Source organism: Physeter macrocephalus, unplaced genomic scaffold, assembly GCF_002837175.3.
Source record: "Physeter macrocephalus isolate SW-GA unplaced genomic scaffold, ASM283717v5 random_154, whole genome shotgun sequence".
NCBI lineage: Eukaryota > Metazoa > Chordata > Mammalia > Artiodactyla > Physeteridae > Physeter > Physeter macrocephalus.
The window spans coordinates 55,237-76,876 of record NW_021145440.1 but is presented as its reverse complement, the minus strand read 5'-3'; the positions used below and the strand labels follow the sequence as shown (position 1 = coordinate 76,876).

The 21,640-nt window shown below is 57.4% G+C and overlaps 1 protein-coding gene and 1 long non-coding RNA gene across 7 annotated transcripts in view; one reads left to right on the top strand and one right to left on the bottom strand.

Moving 5' to 3' along the window:
• TMEM184B (transmembrane protein 184B) overlaps positions 1 to 21,440 on the top strand; it is a 33,172-nt gene extending 11,732 nt beyond the window's left edge. For 2 of the 6 annotated variants that reach the window (XM_007111732.4, XM_028484277.2), the window contains 8 exons: positions 1,465 to 1,548; positions 11,538 to 11,628; positions 12,149 to 12,224; positions 14,969 to 15,060; positions 15,914 to 16,083; positions 16,554 to 16,748; positions 18,780 to 18,800; positions 19,760 to 21,440. In XM_007111732.4, the coding sequence (XP_007111794.1) occupies positions 1,465 to 1,548; positions 11,538 to 11,628; positions 12,149 to 12,224; positions 14,969 to 15,060; positions 15,914 to 16,083; positions 16,554 to 16,748; positions 18,780 to 18,800; positions 19,760 to 20,001 (971 nt within the window). In that variant the 3' untranslated portion in view covers positions 20,002 to 21,440. The remainder of the gene's footprint in view (positions 1 to 1,464; positions 1,549 to 11,537; positions 11,629 to 12,148; positions 12,225 to 14,968; positions 15,061 to 15,913; positions 16,084 to 16,553; positions 16,749 to 18,779; positions 18,801 to 19,759) is intronic. The other 4 variants (XM_024127311.3, XM_024127313.3, XM_024127312.3 and 1 more) reach the window with 4 other exon arrangements.
• Positions 2,015 to 11,530, bottom strand: LOC129391832 (uncharacterized). Its single transcript, XR_008616569.1, has 3 exons — positions 8,546 to 11,530; positions 8,250 to 8,348; positions 2,015 to 3,525 (listed from the first exon to the last, which is right to left on the bottom strand). It is a non-coding gene; the product is annotated as an uncharacterized lncRNA (long non-coding RNA).
• Positions 21,441 to 21,640: the final 200 nt, after the last annotated feature.

Genomic DNA, 21,640 nt, shown 5'->3' with positions numbered 1-21,640 from the left:
AGCAAATAAGTGGTCCGTTTGTAGGTAGAAACCCCAGGTATAGACGGGTAAGGGGCTTATCCAGGGGTCCGTGGTAAGGTGGTAGCAGGACTGGACCTCCCTCCCCGCGTGTCTTAATTCTGAGGGCTTTGTCCCAGGAGGAGCCTGTGCTCCTGGGACAGGTGACTCACTGCCTTTCAGGGGGGCAGTCCTCATGTGTGGTGTGAAAGCATCACCCGCTCCTATACTGAGTTGCAAGCACCGGCCAGGCCCTGTGCTGGGCCCTGGGCAAGCCTGCCCTCAACCCGCCTGCTCTCCGGGCATCTGTGCCACCTAAACTGTCAGCACAAGGAGACAGGGACGCTCTCTCCCAGTGGCCCTGGCCTGGGGTGGGCAGGGAGCAGCGTCTTAGAGAATGAGTCAGCGTCTGCCATGTCGTACCGTGGATGAGCATTCATTCTGGGCAGAGAGGAGTCCCAGCGTGCTGGGCTGGGAGGTGCTGGGAGCTGTGCAGGGGGCCGGCCACGGCCAGAGGAGAGACCAGCAGCTGGAGGGCACTGCCCGGGGAACAGGGACGGGGACATACAAAGCCTGTGGGACATAGAGGGAAACTTAGATTTCTCTTTTACTGGTGATACACAAAAATACGATGCGATTGGAAACTGCAGTTTAGAAAATCTCCAGGTGGTGGGTGGGTGAAGGAGGGGGTGGCCAGAGGCCCCAAGACAAGTCACAGGCCCGCGATGCTTCGGCCTGTACGCAGACAGGCCCGCAGGGATGGGGAGGAAGGCCCTTGAATTCCAGATCGCTGCTCTGACGCCCACCCCCCTCTCACGGTCCTGCGTTTTCCTGTTCCTCTCCATACCTGCACTGCTGGTTTCGGGTCGCGTGGCCAGACCTGGTATTCCTTATGCCGAGGCCCGGCAGCTCTGACCACGACTGGTTATTTGCTTCCCAGACCCCAGAGGGCTTTGCCCCGGCCCTGGGCTCAGTGGATATTGGGGTGCAGCATGCTCATCCCCAAAGAAGCTGGAGTCTCTCTTCTTGTCCCACTTTGAACCTGTGCATCCCTGAGGACTCGTGGGGCACAGGAAATGCCTTTGGACTTGGCGAGGGAATGCAGGCAGCTGACAGGCACAGACTGCGCCCCACCAGCCCCTGCGGTCACATTGACCCCTTTTCCCGCCCACCCGGGCACATAAGTTTCCCCAGTGGTTGCAGAGCTCCTCCTCCTCCTCCTTCATCTTGACTCCAGCATCTCCTCAGAAGGGCCTTCCCCGTCACTCCCGCTCCCAGCCCCCCTGTCCGAGTCCTCTCGGCCTTACCGCGGTTTGCAGTTAAGCTCAGACAGCCTGCGAGCCTGGTTTGCTCCGTCTCCCTCGTGGACTCTCAGCTCCATGAGAGCAGGAATGGCCGGAGAGCCTGTGCGACAGAGCCAGGCACGTGATGGGTGCTCACTCCTTCTGTATTTTTCGAATGAATAAGGGACTTCATGGAACACCTGCTGCGTGCCTCGCGTTCGCCCACGTGGGGCCTCATCGAAGCCCCAGGCTGGCCCGGCTCTGTCAGGTGAGAACACTGCGGCCAGGCCGGGGACCTGCCCAGGGCATAACTGGGGCTCCAGCGCCTGGTGTTCCTGGAAGCAGTGGAGTCCCCAGGGAGACCTTGGGGCACCTGGGGAGCTGTAAAGGCTGGGGACGGGGAAGGTGGGGCTGAGAACCCTTTTCCGTTCGGCTGCCAGCCTTGCGCGGTGCCCAGGGGCAGCCGGTGCCGACTGGTTTCTTCAGAAGCAAAAAGCTGGTCCCTGCTGGGGGCGGAGGTGGGGGGTGTCTCCTGTGTGATGGGGGGCAAGTATAGGCTCCTTTCTCTCCTGGGCCCTGAAGTCTGGGGCGCGTGGCAGAAGGCGGGGCACCGCCGGGGCCTCCGCACCATCCTCAGTCCAGGCCTCAGAGGCAGCGGCAGATGGTTGGTAGCTCCCCCCACCCCAGAAGCCCTTTTGTTCAGGCCCTGCCTGTCCCAACTTTCCTCCCAGCCACGTAAAGATCCTCCCGGGAAGCCTGCTGCCCTGCGAAGCACATCTCCTAGCAACGCTATTATCCGCTTGGCCTCTCCGAGGGAGTTTACAAACAGCACAGCAGCTGCTGTGAAGTTCAGGCTGCCCCCGAGTTCACCAGCTTGCAATGTCTGAGTCAGTGGGCTTGGCCCTGGCCTGGCCAGTTCGTGCACCTCTGCTCTGTCTCGGACCCTCCCCCTTTGTGGTCTTATCTGCAGGTGCCAGCAGCTGCCAGCAAGAGCTTCCCCTGTAGAGTTGGTGATGGGGTTTATCCCTTACAATTCAAAAAGAACCCCCCCTCCTCGTTCATTCCCCCTCCCACCCTTCCTCCTCAGTGTCCCAGCACCCGGGTGGGATAGGAATCGACTGGGCTGGAGGCCTGGAGCCAGCCCGTCCCGCAGGCCAGGTCAGAGCCAGACTCCCTGCCAGGCATCACAGAGACATTTGCTTTTCTTTTTAACAAAATTAAAACAACTAAAGTTTTATTTTTATTAAGGTAATACATGCACATGTTTGAAACACAGAACTGCCCCAACTCCTCCTCCCTCCCAAAGTCATCCTACTGTAAACTCTTTAAACTGGTTTCTTTTTCTAGAATAACCTAAAAATATGCTTATACTGTTGTTTCTTGATTTTTCAATTTTATGTAGCGTTACATAGTGACTTCCTGCTGTGGAAGGTCTCGATTTAGGTATGTTACCTCCAACTACACGCGCACACACACGCGCGCGCGCACACACACACACACACGTTTTCTTTCCTTCATCCTTTTTTTTTTTTTTTTTTTGCGGTACGCGGACCTCTCACTGCCGTGGCCTCTCCCGTTGCGGAGCACAGGCTCCGGACGCACAGGCTCAGCGACCACAGCTCACGGGCCCAGTTGCTCCGCGGCATGTGGGATCTTCCCAGACCGGGGCACGAACCCGTGTCCCCTGCATCGGCAGGCGGACTCTCAACCACTGCGCCACCAGGGAAGCCCCCTTCATCTTTTTAACGTGACCATATCATGATTTTTCTTAGTCTGTGTTCAGCGTGTACATCATTACATGTCTGTAAATGTTGTTCAAAGCTGAGCCTTACAGTGTCCCAAGACGACATTTCCTTGTTTGACTTCATTTTTCCTCTGGTTACTACTTGTCTTGCTTTTTGGTTTGCTCTGTTTTCTGTGTCTCTATCATTACTTTATTCCGCAAATGCTTCAGTCGAGTGAAAAAAGAAGCCCTCCTGTCAGTGACGCCAGACACATCAGCTCATCTCCTAGCTCTAGGGTTCCTGGTGGTGATCCTCCTGGAGCCCTGCCCTTCTTGCTCCCGTCTGGACTGGTTGCCCTTGAGGCCTCTTATTGCTCAGCTGTTGTCCTGCGTCTTTCCTTCACCGTCATCCCGGGAATCCTGTTGCCTCTCCTGTCCTGAATCACCTGCTCCCTGGATGCCATCTTTTCCACGTTGGACGTTTGCTGTCTTTTCAGTTCGCGCACATCTTCTAGGAGCTTCCTGAGAAAAAAAAGTTGCATGGGAGTTTTGTTTTTTGAAATCTGAAAATTATCTGCAAATATCTTTATTATATTGTCTATTCGATTGGTGTTCAGTGGGAATATGATTCTAAATTGGAAATCATTTTCCCGCTGAATTTTGAAGGCATGTTTTTCACATTCTCTTAGCTTCCCGTGTTGTTTTTGGAAAGTCTGCTGGATTCTGATCCTTAATGATTGTATGTGACCTTTTTTTTTTTTTTTTTTTTTCCCCCTGGCTTTTAGGATCTTGCCTTTATCCCCATTGTTCTGAAACCTCACAAGAGGTGGGATGTTCATTGTGCTGGGCACCTGATGGGCCCTTTCAGTTCAGTGTGGAAGCAACTCCTGTCCTATGGTTCTGGGAAATTTTCCTGAATGTTTTTTTGATAATTTCTTCCCATCCACTTTATTATCCCTTTCTGGAATTCCTGTTAAGTAGAATGTTGCACTTCTGGATTGAGCCTCAAATTTCCTTTACAGTTTCCCGGGATTTTCCATCTCTTTTTTGTTCTGCTTTTCAGGGGGTGTTTTTTTGTTTGTTTGTTTGTTTCTTGTTTTGCTTTTTAATCTTTACCTTTGAGCTTTTCTGTTGAAGTTTTTTTCTCTCTCTCTCTGTTTTTGTTTTTTGTTTTTTTTTTTTGGCTGCATTGGGTCTTCGTTGCTCCGCGCAGGCTTTCTCTAGTTGTGACGAGCAGGGGGCTGCTCTTCGTTGCTATGTGGGGGCTTCTCACTGCGGTGGCCTCTCTTGTTGCGGAGCATGGGTTCTAGGCACGCGGGCTTCAGTAGTTGTGGCACACGGGCTCGGTAGTTGTGGCTCGCGGGCTCTAGAGTGCAGACTCAGTAGTTGTGGTGCAAAGGCTTAGTTGCTCCACGGCATGTGGGGTCTTCCCAGACCAGGGATTGAACCCATGTCCTCTGCATTGGCAGGCGGATTCTTAACCACTGTGCCACCAGGGAAGTCCCTCTGTTGAGGTTTTATTTCCTTTATCATGTTGTAAAATGTCAGGAGCTCGTCCCTGCTCTCTTTTTCCTAGCCTTGTTCTTGGTATTGGTTCTTCTTTCTCTGGGGATGCTAATTACAGTTTTCTTCTGTTCCCTGCATTATCTCTGTCTCCTGAGTTCCTTCCATCTGTTTGTTTGCTTTGCTCTTTGACCTTTGGGTAAGACGCTTTCCTCAAATGTCTCATGTCCTTGGCTATTTTTTATATTTAAGAATGGGGCTTAAAACTGTTGGGCCTCCTCCCAGTTGGGTGATAGGACACGGGGCTCTTCCTCTTCCATTTTCATGTGGTGGTGGGGCAGACACCAAATGAAGGCTTTGATTCTGGACCTGTTTCCCCAGAGAATAATGTTCTCATCTCCTGCCTGGGAGGAAGGAGCTGAGGGGCTGAGCTATGGGTGCAGCCGGGGAAAGGCCTTGGACATCTCCCCTTGGTATTTAGACTTCCTCTCTATATTTTCTGCAAGTCTTTGCATTGCTGTCCTCAGCTGGGCCCAGTTCTGTGAGGACAGAACCATCACAACCTGTCTTGAAAGTACAAAGCCAAGAGCTCCACGTGGACACTTGTAGGCCAGTGTTTCCGTTTGCACCCCTACCCACAGCCATCAGAGCTGCGTGGTGAGCCCAGTCTTCGGGTTTCTAGGGTTCTCGCTGGCTCCCTCCTGTCCCTGGGGTTCGTGACCATGCCGCATCTTCCAGAGCTTTGGTCGACATCCCTTGTTTGCTGCCTCTGGTGCCATGTCCTTGTCCTTGAGGGTTTGTACCTCTCCCCCGATTCGTTCTCACTTCAGGGGCATTTCAGGGGACGGTGGAGGTAAACCCTGCGAATTTGGAGGTAGTGTTTCCATTTTCCAGGGAGAAGTGAATGCTTGTCCACGATGCCCCTGCTCTGCATCTACTACCTGGTAAGGGCCGGAATTCATAGAGCCTCAGGATGTGCCACCAGGGTGTAGGGGGCAGGCGGATGGTGGAGGGGTAGAATCCAACCCCCTTACCTACATTTAGTGTTTGATTGTGGTCGGGGTGAGAGGTAGCCCCTAAAGATGACTCTGAGACAGCCTGGGGAGCTCTGTGGGCAGACGTGTGGGTGGCCAGAGCTCAGACGAGGGAGACGCCCTCCACAGGTGTTTCGTGCGGCACTGTTTTTTTTTTAATAATGTTCGTGTGTCACTTCACAGTTTACCATGTATTCTTCATTACTGTTAGCTCATTCTCACCTCTCAATTACCTGGTGGGGTATATATTATCATCCCCGTTTTACAAATGCGAAAAAAAAAATTCACGTAGGCTAAGAAACTTGCCCAAGTTACCCAGAGAGTAATTGCCAGAGGCTGGACCTCAGCCCTGGGTCTCTGAGGCCCCGGAATTGCTCTGTGCCAGGCTTGGTGAAGAAATACAGGACAAGTTTCTCCCCTGCAAAAGTGTGAACTCTTGTTAAGGGAAGAGATTTTACATGCATGAAAGAAGCAAAGAATGATGCTTCATTTTCTGAAATCTGTCCCAGTTTCAGATTTGGGACAAACTTAGCTTCCTGGAATCTGGCCCAAGTAAAACATCTTCCCAGGTAGGGAGCATACAGCCTGGATGAATACAGCTGAGGACCACAGAAGACCCAGAGGCCAGTGTGCTGCCAGGAGGACTCACGGGCTGGTAGTGGCCCTTGCTGGCCATGGCTCTGAGAGAGCCAGGAATCAGAAGAGCTCAACCAATCAGAATAAAGGCAGACATCCTGAAGAAACCAATAGAAAGAGGGGCCAGAATCGGTGTTTCAGGCGGCAAGAAGCATCAATGAGCAGGAACAGCAAAGGACAGAAAAGCTATGAGGAAGGAAGAGCAAAGTGCCATCGGAGCAGCTCAGTGTCTGGGGACAGGTGCTTAGGGAGGACCCCGCCCACCTGGCTGTAGCACGTCGCGTCTGTTGTTGTCAGTGGTGATCACCAGTCAGAAAAAGCAGGAAAGAATGTTTGGGTGCCCCTGTTTACTGAGCAGAGAAGATTTCTGTCCAAAGTGGTCAAAATTAAGTTTTCTGGGCTCATCCACAAGTTACTCTGAAATATATCTTTCCAAATAACCAAAGTATTTTCTGTGCAGCGAAAGGGCCTAGGCCCTGAGGCCGGCTTTAGGTGCTGCGGGTGTGTGGAGGAGGTGAACTTGGGATAATCAGTGACCTGTAGCCAGTGTCACTTGCAGTGGGGGACTCATGAGGACAGTCCCCTGCAGCTGGCAGGGACAGTCAGAGTATGCTTCTTAGCGGGTCCTCTCTTGAAGCCCCTCGGGCCCCTCAGGGTTGTGTGGTTGCAGTTGTCAGGCCAAGGGGGATGCTGGATGGGAGGCTGGGTGGAGAGTAATCTCTTGGTCTGCAGCTTCCTGTGCAGGCAGCTCTTGGTGGGAGAAGTTGCCAGTGAGGAAAGAAAGCCTCGCATCTCAGGGTCGGCAGGGACCTGTAAAATCCTAGCTGCTTGGAACCCCTTTAATGTCTCAGCTCAGAGGCTGCCTGGCCTCTGATTGCATGCTTCCCCTGGCAGGGAGCTCACTACCTTTCATCTCTGAAGACTACCTGCCAGAAATTGTTTCTCATACTAAGCTGAAGTCCTAGGATCTGCCCCTGGGATGAGTGGGTCCTGTCTGACCCTCTGGACGAAGGTGGTCATCACTTATATGAAGAGAATGATCCCTAATGACTTTTCTCCAGGCCTCAAGTCTCCAGTACCATCCTCCTTTCATCTCCATTCTGGTCCTTTGCCCCTGATTGTGTGCATTTGTCTCTAGTTCCTTTAAGATTTGGTATCTAGAATGGAGCTGAAAGTTCCAGGTACCTGATTTTCCAGGGCGAGAGAGAGGGGGCTGGGGGGTGGGGGTGGGGGTGGGAACCCATCCCTTCCCTCATGCTGGATGCTCCCTGGGGGCCCCTTTGGTCACTTGTGTGTGGGGGGCCTCTCCAGGGGACCAGAACTGGAGCTGTGGTCGGAAGCGTGGTCAGGCGACAGTGCTGCTGGTCGAGAACCCCACTCATAATGTTTTTTGCTCTTCTGATGTCCAGAGCCAGCATATCTCTGTGTTTGTTCCTGGGGTGTGTGTTGAGTTGTCCAGTTTAAACACGCCTGCTGGGGTGGGGGGGTGGTATTTTACATGGCTCTCATTTCCTCGGAAGGGCATTGATTTGTCCAGATGGTCAGTGGATCTTGGTGTGGGCTGGTTGAGTCATCTCGAGGAGATTCTGTCTTGTCTCCCTTCTCCGAGATACATTATTGACTCACTAATGACTCTTTAACAGATGCCGTCAGCAAACTGGTATTTGGCCAGACTGTCTGGCCCCACAGCACTGTGAAAAGGTCAAAAGTCCTGAACTGAGGTGGATGAAATTTGATGATCTGACCAGTTGAATGCAGAGCTGCATATGGACAGACAGGTGGACCACGTAATCAGGAGCGTGCTGTGTGTGTTGTGACACAGGAAAGGATGTGAGCTCAGGCGCCAGGCTCTTCCCAGGAGTGGATTGCAGGACAGCCTAGCTTGGTGGTCCTGGACAGAGGGGCGGATGAACCTTGGGTCCCTGTGGCCTTGCCTGAGGGTTTTGTCTTTGGGAACTGGAAGTCTGATCACCTTGGGGAAGGTGCAGCTTTCCAGGCTGTGACAGGGTGAGCTCCTTGAGCTCAAGACTGAGTGCTGGCCGTACCCGCCTGCCCCGCCTCTCTGAGCCTCACCCGGAGCTGTGGCCTGTGTCCATCTGTTCGTTCCTTCCGTGTTGATTGAGTATGGAAGCGTCAAGCCCTTTGGTGGTTGTTGTGGGTGGGCCTCGGTTCCTGCCTGCAAAGTGTTTACAGTGTTTACAGAAGACTGTGGGTGACACTATGGACTGTTCATTGTGAGCACAGCCTTATAGATAAGGCATCACACTCCCACCCCTAAGGCCCGTCCTCACAGCAGCCTCACCAGGAAGAAGCTGTTGTTATCCCCGGCTTAGAGATGAGGAAACCGAGGCACAGAGCACTTAAGAAACTTGCCTGAGACCACACAGCTCCTAAGCGGTTGGAACCATGATGCACAGCCAAGCAGTCTGGCTCCGGGATCCGTGGCTTTCTGGCTGCTTTATGCCGCCTCTTGTACTGGAAGGATCAGACAGATCAGCAGAGAGATCGTGGGGTGTGATGTGAGCATGGCGACGGGACAGGAGAGGCCGCCAAGGACGGGGTGGCATCTGAGCTGGGTCTGCCTCTGGGGTTTAGCAGAGAGATCGGATGTGCCACCAAGGGGAGGTGTGAGAGATCACGTCGTGTCCTGGGAACTCCGGAAGTGGTTTTATGTACATTCCACTGACTGTAGCTGTGTACGTAACTACCCCAAAACCAGACTAGTGTAAAACAGCCATGTATTTTGTTCATGGATACTGCACATCAGGAATCTGGACAGGGCGTGTTGGGGACAGTTTGGTCCTGCTCCATGATACCCTGGACCTCAGCTGGAGACCTGAGGCTTGGGGAGGGATCATCGGATGTCTGGTTTACTTATGTGTCTGGCAGTTGATGCTGATGTCAGCTGGGGGCCTCAGTTCCTCCCCCACATGAGCCTCCATGTGGACTCTCCACGTGGGCCAGCGTGGGCTTCCTCACCGCACGGTGGCTGGGTCCAAGGGCAAGCATCTCAAGAGAGGATGAGCCAGAAGAGAGAGGCCTTTTCTAACCCCAGCATCAGATGTAACCAAGCTTCACTTCCGCTCTGGTCACCCCAGTTCACCCAGATGCAAAAAGAGGGAAGAAGACCCCATCTTCTGAGAGGAGTGTCATTGTCATGGGATGTGGCTGCCTTGGGAAAATACCATCAACCACAATACAGCTGGACCCAGATTGGAATGGACATATCCACTCTACTTGGCCTTGAATGGTTTTGGACGAAGGTTATTAGCCGGCTGACATCAGATTGGGCTTGACTCCCCCCACCCCCTCACCCCCCTGCCTTCAGATACCCCAAGGTTTCTGTCAGTGGAGAGTGATCTGGAGCCCAGTCAGTGGAGAGTCCTGCAGCCACCAAACGTCCTGAGCTGCTTCCATGTCGGACAGGCAGCTCACAGGGCCCTCAGCCCCGTCAGGGGACAGCAGGCCCCTGAGGAAGGCGGGCAGATAAACAACAGTGGCCGTGACAACCAACACTGAGAGTGCTGGCCGCTCTTCTGAGCACTTTGCCTACTCACTGAAATCCTACCACCTCCTAACTCCGCAGGGGCTCTTTCTGTCCCCATTTTAACAGATGAGGAAACTGAGCCGCAGAGAGGCTCCCCGCAGAGTCGCACTGCAAACCCTCTGCTGTATGTCTCTAGGGGGACGGTTGCAGCACAGCTGACAGGTGCTATGGGTCATGTTTATGCAGGGTGCCACTTGGGCCCCTGTTCCTCAGCCCCAGACGTGAAACCTTACTAGGTTAGAGCAACTGAGGGGCGTACAGCCCTCAAATATATTCCTTTCCACGTTGCTGAAAGCCAACTTCTACCTCCAAACGCACGGCCAGGATTTCCTGTGTTCCAATTTCAGGCAGTCAAGCGTTTGTGGTGTGGTTAGTGTATGCCAAGGGCTGGGCGCACGCTGGAGGGAGAAGCAGGCTCCCAGTCACACTCCGGGGATGGGCGGGGCAGGGGCACAGCGTCTGTCCGCAAACTGGTAGGTAGGTTCCGTGGGTGGGGACGCACGAGCCCCCACGGCGGTGGCCGGGGGCTTCTCATGGTGGGTGGTGTCTGACGGGTTGACGACGGTACTAGGAGGTCAGAGGGCAGGGCGTCCAGGCAGTAGGATCTGCAAGGGCGGAAACACGGAGGGCACAAGACCCTGCTGAGGGGAAGGGGGCACCTAGTGTTGCTGGGAAGGAAGTGTGACGGGTGGGCAGGGACCAAGCCACCTGGTGAGAGATCTTGAGCTGAGCCAGGGGGCTGCACCGGGGGGCCTTGAAGGCCCTTCTGCTGCAGGGGGGTTGGCCGGTCAGACGATGGAAGGAGCCCGCTGGCTGCAGGGCTGCTGGTGCCTCTCCCTTGATCTTATTATCCCCTGACCCCGCCTTGACCCTCCCCTTGGCCTCACTCCTGCGCTGGACGAGTCTCCTGTTCCCCTGAGCTAGGTCCCTGATCTGCCTCCTGTATCCTCTCCTCCGTGGTGTCCTCCGCTGTGCCCCTCATCCTCCTCTCCACACCCTGTCTCCCTGGCTCCCGGCACTTCTGTGTGCTTCTAGCACCCTGCAGGCAGCAGCCTGCATCTGCTGACCCCGCAGAAGTCCTCTGACCAGGAGACCAATTACAACATAGCGCTGTATTTGCAGCATTTACAGCGTACTTCTACTGTGCCCTAGGTTGCTGTTGTAAATTTTGGATCTTTGTGGGTGATGTCAAGCTGTGTCATGATTCAGGATGAGCTGACCCAGCTTCCTAAGAAATTTGCACTATATTTTGTGCACCTCTCATAGGTTTTGTTACAGCTTATCATACTGTGCTCACTAAGATGCCGCTACACGCTGTTGAATGCATAAGGGGTTCTATCTCATTCTTCATGAGAATGTCTCCTGAGATCCCTCTGGAGAAAGTTTTATTGTTGCTTTGTCATAAAATTGTGATCTGTGACACACAAACAGAAAAGTGCATAAAGCTAATAAATAACCGTAAAGCCGAAACCCAGAACACGCACACTGCCAGCTCCTCAAGCCCCCAGCATCCCGTCCCGATCTCCCCTCCCACAGCTCCCCACACGTTGCTGGATTTGGTGGTAATCTCTTTCTTGCCTTTCTTTGTGGTGTGACCAGCAGTGTGTGTGCGCATCCCTGAACAGCATGATTTAGCCATGACTGATTTTGATTACAAATGGAATATTCACTGCGGATTCTTATGTCCCTGAGGTTCCCTCCCCGTTGCTGCCTGTGACTGTGGTTCTTTCACTTTCGTTGCTGTTTAGAATTCCACCATCTGTTTATCCATCCTGTTGATTTGAGTGGTTTTTCTCTGGACATTGTTTTCACAGCCTTGGTCATCTATAATTTCCTGAGCCTGTGCTATGAATACCTTGGGGGGGAAAGTTCCATCATGTCAGAGATCAGAGGGAAGCCCATCGAGTGAGTATGAAGTCCCCCCAGAGCCCCCCACACCACCCTGTTTCCTGGGCCTGACGTTCTCAGAGCTCTCCTGGCCGTCAGCCGGTCACACAGACCATCTCTGCCCGTGACCTTGACCTCTCTGCCTCTCCCACACTTCCTGAGCGAGGCCATTCATTGGAACTCTTGGGAGGGCCTGTCTGGCTCTTTCTCCTTCTCTCTCTTCCTGTCCTTTCCTGTTTTCCTGTTTCTCCCTCTTGTAGTTTTTACATTCAGTGCCTTTTAAGTTGGTTTGTTATCCCAAGGTCAGCGTCACCCCGCTACTGCATACCCTACTGCATATGCAGATACTCTCCTGCGTCTCTCCCTGTGCTTGGCCTTGTGCTCAAAGACTGCCCAGGATCCAAGCCCCATCCTCACCCTACCCCGCCCGACCCCAGCTTGTCTGGATCTGCAGGAGGGTGAGGGCGGCCTCCCCCAGCCCTACCTTCCCGAGTCTGGCTCTTTGCTCACCAACCCCTTCTCTGCTTGTCTCTTCCAGGTCCAGCTGTATGTATGGCACATGCTGCCTCTGGGGAAAGACTTACTCCATCGGATTTCTGCGGTTCTGCAAGCAGGTGGGTACCCCCAGCAACTGCCCTGGTCAAGAGTTGCCGGCCAGGCACCAGGAGCCTGGGTCCGTGCCCTGGAGTAGCAGCTGCAGGGGACGTGCTGCCCCTGGTTGACATAGTGACAAAGACGGGCATAGGGCCCACCTGCAGGGTTCCCATTTCCTGTGAGGCACCCCAAGCCCCAGCACCCACTCCCTGAGCTGTGAGGGCTGCCCCTGCATTGGTGGGGTGTGCTGAGAGGGGCAGCAGCAGGTGTCCCAGGGGTGCCTGATGCAGCCCTGGGCAGGAAGCGGTTCTAGACTCTTGCTCACTTTGACCAAGTTGTGGTGTGTGAGTGTCTGAGGAAGTGCATGGCGATTCTAGAATCTCAGTTTGAAAACTTCTCATCAGCTGCAGCTAGAGGCCAGGAGGGTTTCTGCATTAAAGAACATGAAAAAACAGGCCTGAGCAGCCTCTGGTCCCTTCCCCCATTTCCCACTTGGCAGGCAGTCTAGCAGCTTCCAGTTTCCAGAGCTGCCGCCCCAGTGGCCTCGAGTGGCCTGGGTGGAGGCAGTGTGGTGTTGTGCGTTAAGTGCATGGGTCTGGGTGTCTGACCATCTGAGTTTGAATTCCAGCCTCTCCTATGACTGTGTGACCTTGGATAAAGTACGAAACCTCTCTGAGCCTTGGTTTCCTCTTCTGTGAGATGAGCGTAGTGATACTTACCTCAGGGGATGGCTTGAGGAACAGGTGAGGGAAAGCCCTTAACGCGGGCCTGGCTCAGAGCCCGCTGTCCCTTGCTCGGGAGGAAGTCAGGCGCTACGCCCAGCTGGCATGACCTCGATTCGGTCTCCTCTGGGGCTCCACAGGGCCTGTCAGCCCGTCCAGCGTCGTGCAGCGTCACCACAAGGGGAAGTGAAACCCACGGCCCGTCACCATGACCCGCGGGAGGACTGGCCTTTCTGCTCCCTTCTGGGCGGGGCCGTGCCCGCAGTGCAGACGCACCCACAAAGCACTGCCTGCACGGCCCGGGCTCCAGTTCTGCTTCCAGATCCTCCTTCCCTAGGGTGTTTCTAAATTCAGAAGCTCCCCACAGGACCTGCAGGGAAGGAGTTCAGACTGTCCTGGGTTCAGGGTGGGGCCTGTCCGAGCCATTGTTTACCAGTGCTGGCCCAGCTGTGACTCACTGCCTCCTTTGATGAGGATGTGGTGTATGAAGTTTTGACCCCAGATCACTAGCTGGGTTGCCTTGTTGCAAATTATTCCCCAGCCCTGTGGGCTTTGATGTTCCACTGCTGTTCCTGGAAGTGGCAGGGTCAGGTAGTAAAAGGAAAGCACTGAAGAAGCCGCCTCCCCGCTTTCCCATGTGAGAGAGGACACTGCAGCTTTGTCATCGGTGCCGGCGCCCGGGTCTGAGTCTCCTGGAGAGTTTGCCTCTTCTGCCACTTCAGCTTCTCTGTGCCTCAGTTTCCTCATCTGTACCCTGAGGATGATGACAGTACTTACGTCACGGGGCTGTCGTGAGCACCCAGTGAGCTGACCCGGGGCAGCACCAGCCTATCGGCAGGCTCGCAGGGCTCGCTTGGGACACGCTGCTGACCACTCTTTCCCCAAAGCGTGCTGGTCCCGCTTCCTCTAGGGGTGGGGGGCAGGGGAGTTTTGTGGGGTTTGCTGACAGCAGCATCGCCCCTCTAGCCCCCGTCACACGCGCCTCTCCTCCAGACAGCCACACGGCTCAGGCCGCCCCGGGCTCCCCTGCAAACTTCACTCGAGCCTCTTCCGGGACAGAAACTTTGGGTTCCACAGGTTACTTTCTCTGCTCCGGGGTCCTTGTCCCATTTGGAGCCACACTAGCTTAGCCTTCTTAAATGACTCTCATCTCCACAGAAGGGGCCTTGTGGCTTAGATTTATTTGGTTTCAAGAGAATGGTGCTTCTAGTGATTTAATGGGCACCGAGGGTACCTCTGGCGTTTACTGGTGCCTCTGTAGGGACTTGTGGAAACCTGGCTGAGGGACTCTTTCTGTGGCAGAGGCCTCTGCTGAGTGCTCAGAAGTGGGAGACCTCCGAGGACACCCCGTGCGGTCTTGCTCTCCAGTCGCCGCACAGCGAGCGTGCAGCACGGGGCTGGTTACAACCAACCACCGTGAGCAGCCACTCGGAGGCTGAGTGACCGCCCACTCGGTCTTCTGCAGCGGTAGTTGGCAAGGCCAGAATTCAGACACGTGTCGGGACTCCGGACCTTGGGCTTCAGGCTGCTTCCTATTTTGTGCTCCTGTGGGGTCACCTCCATCCCCAGTAAGACCCCAGCTTGACATAAAGCCTGCACCCAGGCCTAGAGCGTGGGGCAGGGAGCCAGACCCGGGGTAGACAAGGAGACTCACCTGCCTCTGCTCCCTGGGCCCCCTCCCCGCTGCTGCCCCTCACCAGCGCTTAACCCCTCGCACTTGTCCGCTCTCTGCCCCTGGGCCGAGCTCTCTGCCCGTCCCCCCGTCCCTGGCACGTTCCTGGCGGCCCCTCCTCTGGTGGAATCTCTGTCTCCTGCGTCTCCGCCATTCTTCCTTCACACCCTCCTGTCTTCTCACGCGGCTGCATCGCCCTGTTGCTGTCTCGTGTATTCTGCCTTCCCCTCCTGACAGCAGTTCCCCCAGGGGCAAGAGGTTGGGCCGCCCCCATCCCCTGGCATCCAGCCCAGGCCCAGCTGGCCACAGGAGGTGCCTCTTCCGTGGTTGCTGTGCTTCTCCTTGACTCTTGACCTTCTCTCTGCAACAGGCCACCCTGCAGTTCTGCGTGGTGAAGCCGCTCATGGCTGTCAGCACCGTGGTCCTCCAGGCCTTCGGCAAGTACCGAGACGGTGACTTTGAGTAAGCAGCGGGTCCCCCCGCGGCGCATGTGGGGAGGAGCGGGCGGCCCTGCCCCGAGGCTCATGCCCCGGCCGAGGGAAGGGGCTGGCCTCAGATTGCCCCACCCCCGTGTCCATCCTCTGAGTGGAGGCCCGGCCCGACCCCGGCCTTCCTCCCGCCTGCTGCACCCCTGAATTGCGAGGCCGGAGCCTGGCAGTGGTGCCATCGCACTTGGCCCCGCCTCTGGCACCAGAGTGAGCGCTCAGCGTCTGTCACCTTCAGGCTGCAGAGTGGTGCCGCGTGGGGGCCGGGGGGAGCAAGAAGGGACGGTGACCACCCCAGGGCAGGGGGCGAGAGGGCCAGAGCCCTGGGGGGCCCGTCTCGAGTCTCCTCTCCTGTGTAAATTGACGCACACAGAAGACGTCGGAGGGTTAGTGAAAGTGACCACGTGTCCCTCGTGGCCCTGAGCTTGCACGCACTTCGGACACACTCCCTGTACCCTACACGACAGCCCCCAAGGGCCGGTGAGCAGACAGGCTCACAGGGGACGTCACTTGGCTCAAGCGCAAAGAGCAAAGCTGAGCTTCGTGACCGTCTGTCTGAGGCCCCGCCCCCGAGGACACCTGGAGTCCTCCACCAGGAGCGTGGGCACCGGAGCTGCAGGTGGCAGGGCTGGCCTGTCCTGCAGGCGCTCACCCTTGCACTCCCCCCAGTGTTTAGACCGCTTTGATCACCCGTCCCCTCCCTTTGATGGCTCGGGGGGCATTGCTGAGAGCTGTGCAGAGTGGCACGTGGGCAGGGCCGAGGGGGGAAGGAGGCCCCTTGTCCCGCAGAAGGGTCAGTTCAAGCCAGAGGATGCTCCCCGTTCCCGCAGCGTCACCAGTGGCTACCTCTACGTGACCATCATCTACAACATCTCCGTCAGCCTGGCCCTCTACGCCCTCTTCCTCTTCTACTTTGCCACCCGGGAGCTGCTCAGCCCTTACAGCCCCGTCCTCAAGTTCTTCATGGTCAAGTCCGTCATCTTTCTCTCCTTCTGGCAAGGTGAGCCTCCTCCCAGCCCGTGTGAGGCTGGCCTGTGCCTCCCTGTCCCCTCAGCCTTGTCCTCTTCCTCCTGCTCACCGTCCCCAGTGCCCCGAGGGCCCAGGCCAAGGGGCTGTCCCGCGCTTATCCTGGCCTGGAGCTCAAAGGGACCTCTGTCCACTGAGCGCCTGTGGGGTGTGACGTCTGGGCCCTCAGGGGCCTTTCACAGGAGCCATGACCTTGGGTGGGACTGCTTCCTGGACAGGGGGATCCAATCCAGCTGGTGTCCAGCCAGGACCTGGGGAGTGTGGTTTCCCTGAGGCCTTGGCTCGTGTCAGCATCCCTGCCCAACAGGAGTAACCGTGGACCCTGCTTCCAACCTCCCTGGGGAGTGTGGCATTTGGGGGGCTGTAAGGAGGAAGGGAGATGGGGAAGGAGGTCCAGTCTGGGGCCAGATGCCCATGCCTCCCCTTCCACACCTCCCCTTCCAGGCATGCTCCTGGCCATCCTGGAGAAGTGCGGGGCCATCCCCAAGATCCACTCGGCCCGCGTGTCGGTGGGTGAGGGCACTGTGGCTGCTGGCTACCAGGACTTCATCATCTGCGTGGAGATGTTCTTTGCAGCTCTGGCCCTGCGGCACGCCTTCACCTACAAGGTCTATGCTGACAAGAGGCTGGACGCACAAGGTATGAGCCAGGGTCCTGGAGTCGACCCCCGCAGTAGGAAGGGTGCTTCCCGGCCCCGCCCCAGGGCCCCTCCTGCCTCCCAGGGTCCTTCAGGTGTTGATGGGTCAGGTCAGGGATCCCAGGTGTAGGAAAGGGACCACAGAGGTCCAGGCTCCGCTGTCCCCTGTCACAAGGTGTCAGGGTCAGGGACTGGTCCTGGAAGCTACACCCACCTGTCTCTTGCAGCAGATCTAGAGTATGGAGATGATCTAGCACATAGGAAGGTCAGGACAGAGACCCTAGAATAAACCCTAAACACTGTTATCCATTTTGTCCTGTAATTCCCTTGTCTCTAAAGCTCTTTTTTTTTTTTTTTTAACCTGATCCCTTCTGAGAAACAGACTCAGATGGTAATAGCTTTTAACAGCTTTCCTGTTACACCTGCTAATCTTCGCTTTGTTAGAACAGCGGTTGGCAACCCCAGTTGTATATTAAGATGCCCTGGAGAGTCTTAAAAGTCCATGCTGTCCAGGCCCCACCCTCGGAGATTCTGCATAATTGGCCTGGGTTTGGGGCTGGCAGGATGTGCTGACAGGTCCCCAGGTGATTCTAACTTGCTGGCTGGAGAAGCAGGGGCTGGGGCCTGCCTCTGGCTGCTGCTGGGCAGGGAGGGGTTGCTCAGGGGAGAGGAGGAAGAGGAGGCTGGGACGCCTGAACTGACTCACCCTGTGGGGGGTGGGCCTGGGGAGGAGGAAGCCTCCTGGTCTAACACATCCACCCAGGGGTTTGGCTGCTGCCAGCTCCCTGCCTGTGGGGCTGAAAGCAGGACCCACTTGCCCAGGCCCACCACCTGTGCCCACCTCGGGCCCCAGGGAGCGGCGTGCTGAGCAGAGTGTAGAAGCACTGGCCTGGCCTGTGCAGGGCTCCTCGGGCCCCCACCTCTCACCCTACCTGCCGTGTTCTTTCCCTGGTTGGGAAGAGGCCTTAAAATACCCGAGGCTGCTGGAAGCATGTGGACTGAATCACCCTCCAGGCCTCGCGACTCTTGGGCACCTGACACTTGCTGCCTGGCCACCCTAGGTACTTGTTCCGGTTTGGATTCTACACTTAGTGCTGGGCGCTGTACTGGCCAGGGCTCACCGCTGCCGGCTGGCATCCCACCTGCTTCCCACCAGGCCCCCAGTTGGAAGGATCTGGCTGACACCCTCCCAGTGTTGAGGGCGATGTCCCTTCGACCTGGTCCTGACACCCTCTGCCCTTGGGAAAGTCACCCTTATGCCGGGAGTCTGAGGCCATGGCCAAGAACCCTTTCTACACCCTTGAGGTGTAACATGGTTCAAGCTGGCGCTTCTGCACTAGCGGCCCTGCAGAGGCTCTCCGCGGTTGCCTGGGCTGTCTTCCCGTCCACTGCCCCCAGACACATCCAGCTCCAGCCAGAAACAGAGTGGCCAGGCATCCAGCTCTAGCAGGGATGCCAGCCTAGCCCAGCCCAGCCCAGCCCGGGAAAGGTGCTGCGAGCCCTTGTCCACCAATGTGCTGGTCCCAGGCCGGTTGTCCACCCACTAACCGCGGCGCCCGGCCCCTCTCAGCCCGTCAGGGTTGGGTGCAAAGCCGTGGTGTGGTCAGTACACGTCACCTGCGCCCTCCTCCATGTCCCGTCTGTGGAGTGTTGTGAGGTTCGTAAAGCAGGCGACACAGGCTCAGCAGTTCTAGCCAAGCCTGAGGAGAAGTGGGGTGGGCGGACCCTACTTTAGTGCGGAGGTGGAACTCCGAGCAGCGTTCTGGGGGTCCACTCTTTGTCCCCCACCAGAAGGAAGCGTGAGCCCCGAAGGAGGATTCTCCTAGGTGGACACGCCCCGCAGGCCCCCAGGGGGCAGCGGGCTGCCTGGGTGCCGGCAGGGCCTGGGGCGGGGTGGGCAGGGTGCGTGGTGCGGTGCCGGCCTCGGTGGTGGGCACGAGGTGTTCACTCAGCTGTCTCTTGTCTTCTCTGTTCCTCTGGCTCCTCTCCCCCTTCCCCTGCCCCGCTTTTGCCCCGGGTTTGGCTGCGGGCAGTGCCGACATACGGCCCTTACGGTAGGTTCTGCTCTCAGTCTGCACGTCTGTCCTGCACGTCAGTCCTGGTCCCCGTCACCAGCATGTGTGTCTCCCAAGCTCCTTCGCTGTGTCCCCGCCTCCTCCCCCCCAGGCACCCCTGGGCGGCAGAGCCCAGTGCACTCGCCTCCAAGGGCTGCCCTCTGTAGAGCTTTCCTGTTTCCGTCCTGGTCTCTCACTGTCCTGGAACATGCCCTGCACCGTCTGGGGGCACGGCTCTTGTTGGTGGGGAATGGGGGAGTCTAGCTCTGTTTCGTGGCAGAGAGCGTGAAGGGGAACAGAGCATGCAAGTTTGAGTCCGAAGACCTGGGGCCAGAGTCGGGCTCACCCCTTCCATCTCGGTTTGGGGGCCTGGGCCATTTCTGCCCCCCCCAGAGCCCTTGGGGATGATTTGTTAGGGAATTACGAGGAAGCACCTCAAGGCAGGTGGCCCCTGCCCTGTCAGAGCGAAGAGGTCTGCTCCGTTGTGGGTCCGGGCCCCTGTTGGCCTGTCCTGATGGAGCGGGTCCCTGGTCCACTCCCCAGCGTGAAGGGGAGCACGCCGCAGGCGAGAGGGGCCAGGGGCCAGCGCCTGTGGAGCCGGGCCCTCCCCCCACTCCCTGTCTTCAGTTGGCGTGGAGCTTGTCTTGGCCTCCCCGGGGCGCTCGGGCTCACGCCTGCAGCACGCCAGTCTCCACCCCAGCTCCCTTCCCACCTGCCAGGCTTTCCCAAGTGGCTGCTTACCTTCTCCCCGGGGGTGTGCTCCACTCTGCACCCCGCCAATGGAGCCATTTCCTTGCTTGTCCCTTCTCATGTCCGGGACCCCATTCTCTGCCCCAGGAGGGGTTGGTTAGATGGCGCAGCCTTGGGGCAGGGGGTTCGGTCCCGGGACCAGGGGCAGGGGGCCAGGCTGCCTTGCTCCCCGCTGCCCGGGCCCCTCACCCCCGCCTCCTGCCCTGTAGGCCGCTGCGCCCCCATGAAGAGCATCTCCAGCAGCCTCAAGGAGACCATGAACCCACACGACATCGTGCAGGACGCCATCCACAACTTCTCGCCCGCCTACCAGCAGTACACGCAGCAGTCCACCCTGGAGCCCGGGCCCACCTGGCGCGGGGGTGCCCACAGCCTCTCGCGCTCCCACAGCCTCACTGGTGCCCGGGACAATGAGAAGACTCTCCTGCTCAGCTCTGATGACGAGTTCTAGGTGCGGCTGCTGGTGGGGAAGGACTGAGACCTTGGCCCAGGGCAGGGTGTGCCCCGCCTCCAGCCTCACGTCCAGGCTGGGAGGCAGGCTGCCACAGCTTTGGCAGCGCCCTTTAATTTATTGGACCAGAAACACGTATCGCTTCAAGAGGAACAGCCAGATGCTGTCTGCCCAGAGGATGGCCCAGGCTCACCCAGGAGCCTTCAGGAATATTTATACAAGGCCAAGGCTCTACTGCCTGGACAACGGGCAGAGGACAGTGGGAGCGACCCCCATGCCGCTGTGGCTCGTCCTTTGGCGGCAGCATGTTGGGACCAGCCGTGCCCAGGCCCAGAGCTTGTGCTGTGGACCAGCGGCTGCAGCCTTCTCAGCCCCTCCCCAATAAGACGTACAGCCCCTCCCCCAAACACCGTGCAATACTCTGACCCGGGCTCTCCCTCCCGCCTGCTCCCTCCCCTGTCCCCTTGTCTGGTGTTAGATTAGCCTCAGCCTGGGCAGGAGGAGGGAGGAGGGAACACGGATACTCTCTGTGGACCTTCCTCCTGACCCAGGCCTAACTGGCATGCTGCAGGGGTCAGAGCCAGACACCAAGAGCCATGGGTCCCACCTCAGAAGGGTGCTCAGGTGCATCTGGGCTCCTGAGTGTCCTCTCTGTGGCTGCACCTTCTGCCTGCCTCGTGCCCCTTCCTCCTGGCCTGCTGAAGACAGCCAGCCGCCCACACTGCCCTCCCACTTGCGGTCCTTCCTCTTGAGAGCATTTTGGGTAGAGCCCTTGCTTCCCAGCTACTCAGAGGGTCAGGGGTTCCCACCCCTCCTTCCCAGGCTGAGCAGTCAGCACCTCTGCTGGATCCTGGTCTCTCCCTGGGGCTGCTCCCTCCTGTTTCCTGGGGAGGGTCCGGTCTCTGCATTTCAGACCAGCTTCCAGCTTCCCGAGGAGCACAGCCCTCCGGGAGGGAGGAGGGAGGGATGGGGCATGTGGCGGGGAGCCAGGAGATGGGGGACTCCTCTCTCTGGCCCCGTGTCCAAACAGGGCCTGGTGTCCTGCCTCGTCTGGCCCCAAGGCCCATCTCTTCTGTGCCTTAGTCACATATGAAAGCTTCCCCTCACTAGGCCCTCAGCCTGTCCCAGACACTCCCAGGGGGCTCCCTGTTAAGCTGCTGGCGCTCAGAGGATCCTGCAGTGCTGGGCCAAGTGCCCTTGGACAGGCCTCGGGTGGCCAGGACCACCAGTCCCCTCCCCCTCCCCCACCTCCACGCCCATATCATGGAGCCTCCCGGGGCCAGAGCCCCCGGGCAGGCCGGGCTTACACTGGCCACTGTCTTCGGAAGAGCCTTGTGATGGGACACAGTGCACGTTCATACAGGCAGAGCGTTCTGTCACTTGAAACCTAGAGAGCACATGGGTTTGGGCTGCAGCAGCCTGGAGGAGGGGGCAGAGTGGGGGAGAAGGGCCCTGCCCTGGGGGCGCAGACCTTCGCTTCCCGGGGCCAGAGCCCCCGGGCAGGCCGGGCTTACACTGGCCACTGTCTTCGGAAGAGCCTTGTGATGGGACACAGTGCACGTTCATACAGGCAGAGCGTTCTGTCACTTGAAACCTAGAGAGCACATGGGTTTGGGCTGCAGCAGCCTGGAGGAGGGGG